Source organism: Cydia pomonella, chromosome 2 (assembly GCF_033807575.1).
Source record: "Cydia pomonella isolate Wapato2018A chromosome 2, ilCydPomo1, whole genome shotgun sequence".
NCBI classification, from domain to species: Eukaryota; Metazoa; Arthropoda; class Insecta; order Lepidoptera; family Tortricidae; genus Cydia; species Cydia pomonella.
The window spans coordinates 24411206-24422007 of record NC_084704.1 but is presented as its reverse complement, the minus strand read 5'-3'; the positions used below and the strand labels follow the sequence as shown (position 1 = coordinate 24422007).

Below are 10802 nucleotides of genomic sequence, written 5' to 3'. Positions count from 1 at the left end.
TTATTCCTTGCTCTTAAAAATCAATGCCCTTTGTTAAAAAAAAAGATCTAATTTAGAGAGAAAGATTTCATTGAACTCCCACTGATGCTTTCGTTTATATTTGTGCTAGCTTTTTTTTAACTAACTATAAATCCCTAACATAATCCACTACAAAGTCATTGCCTTCTTAATTATTTAAGTACATACAGACAATACAAACTAATCTAAGTCCTTAGCCTCATTAAACACCATTGCGAACGTTAAACCGCAATTTCAACTCTTCAGAGATTGAATTTCAAAAAACTCTATTATATTTTTAGATTTTGGAAGCTATACTAGAGTACACTGTCTACATACTATATTCTCGAGATATAAACCTGCTAACAGCAGATAGTTGGACGGACAGTGGAGACTTAGTGACCGGGTATAATATATGTATATATATATATTTCTAATATAGTGGGGGTATTTTCTTCTTAGACTTAGATCCTGCTTACATTAATATAAATGATATTCGATTGCGATCACCTGACCTGGGTGCGTAACCAAAATGCCAATTGTTTACGCTCCGTAGCGAAAGAAACGCAACTGTCTCTGTCGCACTAATATGGAAGAGTGATAAAAAGAGATTACCGTATCCTCCGCTACGGAACAAACAATTGGCATCTTGGCTAGGCACCCTGACCATTAAGTTCCCAATTTAATTTAATTAGAAGGATCTATTTGATTAATCAAATGTTGTTTACCAGATTTCTTGTAATACGAGTAAATAAAACAAAAATTACCAACGGGTAATTTGTAGAATTTGAATAAAATATGAAAGGCTACGATCTACTTACAATGAACAGCGTGCCGTGACGTCATGATAGACGAGTGCCAGGTGGGTGCCTGGTCTGCTTGGCCACAAGCCGTCCGCGGCGGACGACTGCCACGTATTATACAAACAGTATGCACTAAAATCATAACTAGAACCCATTTTTTCGTTGGTGATACTTGATCAGGCTCTATTACATAGGTATTTACAATAGATGCCGCGGCGGGTGTACGCTGTATTGTAATGATTGAATGTCAGTCGACTTTTGCGGTGGGTAATCCGGATCCGCCTTAAATGAATGTCGCGCGTGGTCAGACCATGTAGGTATATACTTTTACGAACATAACATTCGGTCGCAGCCGCGCGCGCGGCCGGTAGTCGCCGACGGCGTCTGTTCAAGCAGACCGCTGCCCTACTTACCTACCTGAAAGTAATTAAAAAATAATTTTGGTAAAACTAGTGTAATTACTATTTTGTACCTCATTTTTTTGTTAGAATATCTAATTAAAGGGAGATAGTTCAGAGGATTATTTTGTAGAGTTTGAACGCTAACTATATGGTGATCCCACACTCCCCTAGCTGTTGGTGTATTTTTTTACTTGCAATGTATGTTTGTGATGTTTGTTCAGATCAAATCTTGCAAGCTAAATTAGACCTACTTCCCATTATTCGTCAATAGAGCTGAAACTTCACATACATATTTAAGTTGGGTGACGATACAATATTCATCCATCGAACTAATCTGATGATGGATAGAAAGACAGGAGGTGACCATAGGAACTCTGTGATAAAACAACGTAATCTACTTGTGTTCGGGTTTACGTTTGTTAGAATTTCCTCGATAAGTATTTGTTGCGTGTTAAAAAATACAGTAAGCTATGAAAACTTGTATCAAAAATGAAATTTTTGTCAGAAATCTCTTTCAATATTTATTACAGGAATAAGTAGATTTTAGTAGTTATAAATATAGCACACAGCCTGATTACAATTTGAGTGTATGTAATATATTCTCTCTGTAGCAAGATTAAATTGTCATGCCTGGTCACGTAAGGGAAATACTATGTAGGATATGTCCCTTGGCCTCTTCAAAAATATAATTTCACAAAATTTTACTGTATCCCACGTGGATTCCGACATTATATTTGAGTATTTTTCTTACCATTTAGATTAAGATTCAAATTCAAATTTTATACATATATGAGGAGCAAAACATTCAACTTAAAATATTTCTCTATGTAATATGTATACGTGTTGTGTGTGTGTTAGTTTTTTTTCTAAAGCTACCCTTTGCGTTTAAAAAATAACAAATAAACAAGAACTGTCTTGTAAAGGAAAGAAATAGGTTTAAATAAGAATAGTGTATATTGAATAACAACAACGAATAAAATATTGAAGCTTTTATTTACAAAATTATCAACATGTTATCACTTTGGGAATTTGCAGTTTTACTTGCATAACGCCATAAATACTAGTTAATAAAAACAATATTGATTACATTACAATTCCTCAAATTTCTCATCTTATTTCTACCTACCGTTATTAGGTACGACGAGTTACTGTTATGTCAGATAAGGTAGATTATTCACGAATAAATATATGTTTAATACAATAAATTCGACATACAGCAATACATCTTATAATGATATGAAAATATGATGCTATAAAATTCGAAGTAAAAATAGGTACACATAGTAAAAAGCAAAAATACTTCGTTAGAAAAACATTGCCTTATGTATATATTAACTTAGGTATGCTAATAGTTGTATTAGAAATGCCTCATGCGTTATATTTCTCCTTAACTCTTATTGTTTAGTTTACTGTCATTGAATGTTTGTAAAAAATAACTAGAATCCAACATAAAACGTATACTATATAAGTGTCATCTTATTTATCCAACAACTATACTCGTAAAAAAAAATTAAAAATCAATTCGCTAGATGAAGAAACTAAAGGTTTGTAAAATTGAAAATTAGAAACAATTGTGAAAACATAGATTCCCTTTTTTTTACTTACGTCTTAAGAGTCTGCAGCAAGCTCGGTTCTCCATATAAACGTAATTATGATCTCATTTTAAAACGACTGGTTAGATGGTTCTGAAACTTTGTACTTACAATAGGATAAGGTGAAGCAATAGAAGTAGGTGAGGTTTGGCTATGCAGTGAATTTAAGTTAATCATACAAAACTTGTTTTTGCTCTATTTCGTTGGAGATATATGTACTAATTACAGGCTTAGATATACTTCATGTCACAGTATGTGCAAAGTTTCATTACAATCCAATACATAATAGTTTTAGAATGAGAACGAAACTCCATTTGTATGAGGTGAAATTCGGCCGAGCTTGCTGCGGACTCCTAAGCTGCTTGAGTACCTATTTATTATATTATGTAATCTATTTTAGGTTCATTCTTAGGAAGTTACTAGGTAATAGTTAAGTATTTCCATTTCGAGCATAAAAAAGTATTACAGGTATGATGTCCACGATACACGGCGATAGCGGAGGTCCTAAGACATAGGTACATAATCAGAAACAGTTTTGTGATAAATCGCTCTTCACGCACTTACCATATTTTACTTCTTTCATATAACCTACTGTACCTAATACTTTATTACATCATCTCCTATTAATCACTGATAAAAGCGAACCTGTATAAGTGTTTGATAATGATTGGAAATCGTAGGCCTTTCTTCAAATAACTATAACTACCTATCTACCTATCGCCTTCTTTTTCTTATTAACTCCTTGTAGCGTATCCGTTATGTTTTTATAACTTCGTTTTGGAAAAGTAAGGTTTGTGAAATTAGATAATAATATGAGTGTTATGCTTCACCTTTTGCTGCTGGCGATCGTCATGACACTTAATATAAACGCGTATAAACGGACTATTTTATGCTGGAAAGTGCATGAGCGACGACTATGTAAGTAGGATTATCGCTCAATGGGAACCGCGTGCAAAAGTTGAATAACTGAAGTTTATTGCAAATCCTGTTGAAAAAAATCAAATTATAAGGTTAAATGTAAGTTAGCAGAAGCAGCTACAGTATATCTGCAAAATTTCCTTTTTCTTATAAAAGCTTAGAAATTACTCGGATCATCTGCGAAGAAATAAAATAAAATTATATTTAACGATCTTGCGCCACGTTATCTTTTACGAGTTCTCCACCATCTGCTTGATACCATTTGACTTTGGTCGTGATGGCATTTTCCTGAGTTAAGCCAAAGGGCATGGTTTACAGAACCCAGTTTATAAGTAATTGCGTCTTACATTTATTTATGTAACTTGGTGCAGCTGCAACTTAATAAATATTACATTTACATTATTTATAATGATGGTTAATAATAAATCATTTAAAAAAGAAAAAAAATATTTTTAAATTTATATCGACGATTATTTAATTTATAGAGAATCAATTTTGGTATGGCGTTGTGTTTTTGAAATAAAAATTATAAATTGTAGCGTGTCATCTAAGTTTAATTATAAAGCGTAATAACATACATTTATTGTCACAAGTGTACAAACATAATAAAATAAACAACTGTCATATGGAATATCTAATTTATCAATGCGAATAAGCGATTTCATCGGTTAAAACTATGTTATATACAATGACCGTAATATAATACATTTCTTACTATACATTATAATAAAAACAGAAAAAATGTAGGTAAGTATATATACAAAACCAGACTTTAGATATGTATTAACTTCACATTAGATGAGAAACCAGATCTTTACTGACATTTATGATAGCACTTACTAACATTAATGACTTCTTACAAAGGAACCTTCCTAACAACACCATTTAAATGAAACAGGCAGCCAATATGTTAATAACGCCTGTATGAATAACACAATAATTAGTGATGGAGCATTCGTTATAATAATTGACGCAATTATTTGCATGTTAATAATTTCGATACACAGCGTAGCAAAATTAAATACAAATAAACACTGCTGAATGTACCTACTTAACTTTATAATTTAAGAAAATAAATTAACTTACCCGTATAAAGCCTATGAGCTAAGAGCTTTAAATGCGAGCATTGATTGAACTCAAGTCAGCGTAATGTAAGAGTTGATATTTGACAGTTAAAACTGACCATTACATTTAAACAAAGCTAAGGCTACCAGTTAAACGGTCGGTAGGTCTTAGCTTGAAATTTATAAGAATAAATTCATAAAGGTCAAATATCAATTCTTACACTGACTATAGTAACTTGGTGAGCACTATCTATTGCCCAATACATTACAATAACACTGATATCTTTCGATGACTTACGTTTAAAAATTACATCTATTGAGACAGGGATGGGTACTCAGGCGTCTTTTGTTTTATACTTGGCGATTTAGTTCACATGTTAACGCGTTATTGTTGCCCCTATACTTCCGACAGTAAATAGTTTAGCCGGTTTTGTGTAATGTAATTGATTAACAAGCATTCAACATAAGCATTAATAAATATTTTATAATGATTAGAGTGGAATTTTTACCATTGCTAAAACTAAATTTGAGAACAATATATTTGGCATATAAAAAAGTTTAATGTGAAGAGTAAGGACGATTCTTTCATTAAAAAACCCTCAAGCTCATAGGCACTCAGCATGTGAATTATTAATAAAACAATATAGCAATCTCATATAATACGTAGATACAACATAAGCTTATATGTAAAAACAAAAAAATCTCCTCTTAAGTCGGCTATAATTCAAACTTTACAGGTATTTTTACATTTCTTTTTTTATTTACAAATTCCAAGAATTAGAAGCAATAGTCAACTTTCAAAATTAGATGGAAGACGCTAAACAGTAATCATAAATAACTAATTTATAAAAATGCAACAGCAATGATTTAGTATTAAAATCAGGTAGGTATATAGGAATTATCAACAATAATAGACTTATATGCATTTGTATAAAATTGTTATGATTAAATTCTATGTACATTTTGTGACTATCTACTTATTTTACTTTGTAACGTAGACCTTTAATATACACAGATTTGTATGAAATCACAATAAAAGGGGATGCATAAAATTAATGCAATAATATATTAAGAAAAAAAAACAATATTCCTTAGCCAATTACAATACAATATCAATTATAGTTGCGGGCCATTCTCTGAGAATAGGTACATATATCTGTGACTGCATCTATTTCCCACGACTCTTTTCATACATTTTGTATGGGTCACGGCAATTAGACCACAGATATATTTTTAGAGAAAGACCGTTGTAAATAAATATAAAAAAGTTGAGTAGTTCGTTTTGTGGAATTTCAAGCTAGGGGATACCTGATGTGACATATTAAAGAAACGTGGTTACCAACCATAAATATGACCACTTCTGAGCCATGTGTTGGCACGTCACTGTATTATTTTGATGAGTGAAGCTCCCAGTTAGGATGGGATGACTGCACTTATAGATCGCGTCATTCACGAAGACGCTTGCCTTGACTCATATTGTCATGTTATTAAAGGTTAAATTTGACAAATCTGTGCGTCATCGTGGATTACACGAGCTGAAAAAGCGCAACCAGCTTAGGACCGCTGGACAGTGAACAATATTTTATGGCGTATATGATATTTAATTTAAGTAGGTACGAGTAGTGACAACATTTTTGGATTAAGAATGATAGATTATAATTTTAGAACCGAGTCATCTTTGGACTTGAATAATCATGTCAGACTTATATTTACAGTTTATTTTTATATAAATATGTTAACTTAAACATGTGAAAGGAGCTGATTAAAAAAAGTGCCTTTATTTCGTATAATAAGTAACGGATTACACAATTGCGTCGTTCTTTATTAAAGACTGATTCGCAAAACTTGTATTTTTTTTAAATTCTGGATTTGAGATAAGGTCATCCAAAATATAGGTGATATAACAATTTGAAAAAAAAAATGGTCGTAAAAGACACAATTTCAACCCGCGACTCCATCTGCCGAGGATTAGTATTTTCATATCCTTCATCCATAGATACTCCACCCTCCTTTTCACCTTAGGGAAGATTTTGTGATAAAAACTATCTTTGGTCCTATCCGGAGATTCATGGAGACAATTAGTCTTCATACCAAATTTCATTTATTTGTGTAAACCGGTTTAAGAAAACCTAACAAACAGAGTTACTTGTGCGTTTGTTATATTTATAATAGTAATCAATTATATTAAACAATCAAATAGAGATGCTAAACGGTAATTTTATAGGGCCGACTCAATGAGTGAAATCAACATTTCGTACTATGTTTAGGGTTCCGTGCCCCAAAATGAAGAAACGGAACCTTTATAGGATTACTTTGTTGTCCGTCCGTCCGTTCGTCCATCCGTCCGTCCGTCCCTCCGTCTGTCTGTCTGTCAAGGCCCCTTATCTCGGGAACGCGTAGAGGTATCGAGTTGAATGTAAACCCATACTCGTATACGCAGGTCTACAGTCTCTTGAAGCTGTGAAAAAATCAAGCTTCAAAGTTAACGTAAAAAAAGATACTGCCGTTTATGCCGCAATAAAGGTACATTTCGACATTGTCAAGGGAATCAAACTTTATACGGTACTCCCCGTTGATCTATAACAAACTATGAAATTTGACAAGTAGGTAACACTACAAGTACAGGAAAAAATCTCAAAACTATAAATTTGCAAAGAAAAATAAGTTAAATTTCTAGGAAACCCTCGTATTCTAACTCGGTCTTGTCCGGTTTTTGTAGACATATCTCTATGTATATTGAGCTGCCTGAGTTGTTATGTGCGTATGTAATCATTATTTTTAACAAAATAACGCCATGTCTGAAAGTGATAAGATCAATTCCATTACCTAAGTATTTCTGTAGGCCTTACGAGCACTTAAAAATGTAAATAAAATCGGTTCACCGCCCAATATCCGCATATTTCGCAATATTTGAATTATTATGGGTGCGTGTTTAATTCATCTGCCAAAAGTTCAAACCGCTAAACGCTCGGGCTACTCGTTCCTTTGAGCTTTGCGGAAAACTAACAACGTAATAATTTATTGATACGATCAGACAATACCACCTATAATTAATCAAATCGCAATAATTTCATACTGACCTATCATTAATGTAACAAATATTTGTATTATTATTCGTATTCCTAACTACTTGTTACCTGGAAACTATTGTTTTATTTACATACAATGGAAATGTGTACCTAACACATAACCGTAACTTAAAATAGGTAATTAATTATTTCTAAATCCGTAAATAATCGAATCATATCAGAAAAAATGAAGAATCTGTAACTCTATCGATGTATATTTTGGCAATTGACAAACACTAAACTACCTGATGTGTTGTTTTATCCACACTTATTCTTATTTTCTGCGCTGATTACTCATAAGTGCTCTGACTCGCTTGAGGTTCGTGATGGTGATTTCGTCATTAGGCTGCAGCTGCAGGGCTCGACGGTACGATGTTGCGGCGGCCGCATATTTCCCGTTTAAGTGTAATATTGCGCCAAAATTTGAATGGAACTCTGCATCCTGTGAACAAGAGCCACTTTTAGACCAGTTTTATGATTCACACAGTGTCAGTTGAGGCCAATTACTGAAGTCTACTAAAGACAATCCACTATTAGAATCATCAAAATCTTAATAATAAAAAGTCAGTTGTTCTACATGAGACATGACATTAAAGCTCTCCAAGGGGCCTCTACGTGTTGGAACTATATCCCCGGCGCAAGCCTATCAAAAGACCGGGTTATACACCGTGTTTTTATTGAATTGTGTTAACTCCGGGGTTTTGGTAAGTACGTTTAAGGAAACTAAATGGCATAGTTAATTTTCAAAAAAAATGTTTTTTTTTGTATTTTTTTTTACTATTTTTATTTTTATAAAAAGTAACTAAATGTTGCATATAGCGTTGTTGTAACACGGGCATGACATTTAACTCAACCAAACAATTGAAAACTGTGACATATCAATGTCATTTCTAACATCGATCGTCCGAGATAGTACGTACGTTTAGTAGCAAATGTATGAACTCGCACTAAACACTAACTAATAAGTAAACAGGTCCTAAAGCAAGTGTACACGCTCGTAAGGGCCTTATAATATAAAAATTTATGATTGATTATCTCCGAAATGGAGTTAGTTAGAATATCGGTATCTTTGAGAAAGTTACTTAATTTAAGCTCAGGAATGCACCCTCGAAATTAACGCAAATCAAAAAAAACACGGTGTATAGGCCCGTGAAATTCAAGCAGACACAATAAAATAAGTCAGTCGAATGTAAATAATACTCAGTAGTATATATATATAAGCTGACTTATGTTTTAGAAAATATATTCTAGGTTGCATATTATTAGGTTCCATGTAACATTTTCAATTGCAGAATGCTTCGAAAATGTTTTGTATAATTGTTGTGAAAAGTTTACGTCTTAGAGACCGTAAAGTGTAGTTAAAACCACGCTTAGCGGTAAAAGTTGTCGTGAAAGCCTTCTCGCATCAAGTTTAGCTCTGGGTTACGTACAGGAAGTTAGAGTGCAAGGTCTAGATGAGTCTTTAAAGTCATTTCGCTTGTAATATTATAACATTTGCTAGTTAACTATCTTTTAAGTCTAGATCTCTGAATGTAAATGTTTTCTGTAGGTGATAAAATCGGCTGGTAAACTATTTTTAATCAAATCATGTATAAATACAATTTTACATTTCATGTCTATGTTAAGTCGTTGCAAGACAATGTTACAAAGTTAACGTTTAAAAATAAAGGAAAACTGGAAAATTCACTGTTTTGGGCGAGACGTTTTCTGCTTAATACAAAATTAATTGAATATAGTTAATGTTTCATCGTTTATTCATTGACTTATTATTTTGGGAAGGAAGTAATTACTCGCCTACGTAATTCTATTTCAGAAAAAAAATATGCGTAGGTTATCTCTCGTTGCGAAAAGTATATTGCAAAGCCCTTTTTAATTGAAGCTTACGATTGATGAATAAAAAAACAGGTATCATAAGTGGCTTAACATAATTATGTTGAAATTCATATACCTTGTACAAAAACTTCTAACTGTATTAGCTGTAGTATATTTATCGTCAGATGTAAAGGTTATTATAAACTTAGTCGTACTCTAATAAAACTAATCTCGATTATGTATAGGAGTTACAGATCCTTTGGCGAGAAGATAAACGAGCGTGCCGCTATCGGACCAATAAAGTTGTGGGAGTACGATGTACGGACAATCGCATCACATATATCCTATAAACTGGCCGTAACGATTAATTTATCGCTTGGGTGCTATTCTTTCAACGCTCGTACTAATCCTATGGTGCAATAAAGGTTGCGAACGAACATAGAATTCGACGCGTAATCCTTACTAAACAGTAAGTACACTCATTACGTTGGATTGTATTATTACATTTTCAGATGATTTTTATACCGTTCGGTAAATTTAATGTGGGAAGCCAAAACCCTCTTTTACTAACGATAATGAGGGGAGGTCTGAATCGTGCTGTCGGTTTTATTTATACAATAATTATCGAAACCTACTGGAAACCTTGAAACAGTTTGTTCTAAATTGAGAGTAGAGTCGATTACACTATTTAATGAGGGTTTTTTAAAATTATTTTTAACTAAATAATCAATAAATATTATATGACATTATTAGACAAATTAACTAAGCCCCACAGTAAGCTCAATAAGGCTTGTGTTGTGGGTACTTAGACAACGATACATATAACATATAAATATTTATAAATACTTAAATACGTACATATAAAACACCCATGACCCAGGAAACTCAGTGCTCATCACACGAATAAATGCCTTTACCAGGATTTGAACCCGGGACCATCGGCTTCATAGGCAGGGTAGTGAACCTTAAATATGAAACGACCGGTTTGGTCTAGTAGGTAGTGACCTACTAGACCAAACCGGTCGTTTCATATTTAAGGTTCCTAAACATCTATAAGTTATATATATATATATATGTGCTTGCATCAAATATTGTACACGTAACAGAAGCTAGTTCACATCCACAGTACGAATATTTTTTACAACCG

General features: G+C 32.9%; 1 protein-coding gene across 2 annotated transcripts in view; it reads right to left on the bottom strand.

Moving 5' to 3' along the window:
• Positions 1–2175: 2175 nt before the first annotated feature.
• The window catches only part of LOC133534704 (protein O-mannosyl-transferase TMTC2), a 159808-nt gene continuing 151181 nt past the window's right edge, over positions 2176–10802 (bottom strand). For both annotated transcript variants that reach the window (XM_061873938.1, XM_061873939.1), the window contains exon 11: positions 2176–8285. In XM_061873938.1, the coding sequence (XP_061729922.1) occupies positions 8118–8285 (168 nt within the window). In that variant the 3' untranslated portion in view covers positions 2176–8117. The remainder of the gene's footprint in view (positions 8286–10802) is intronic.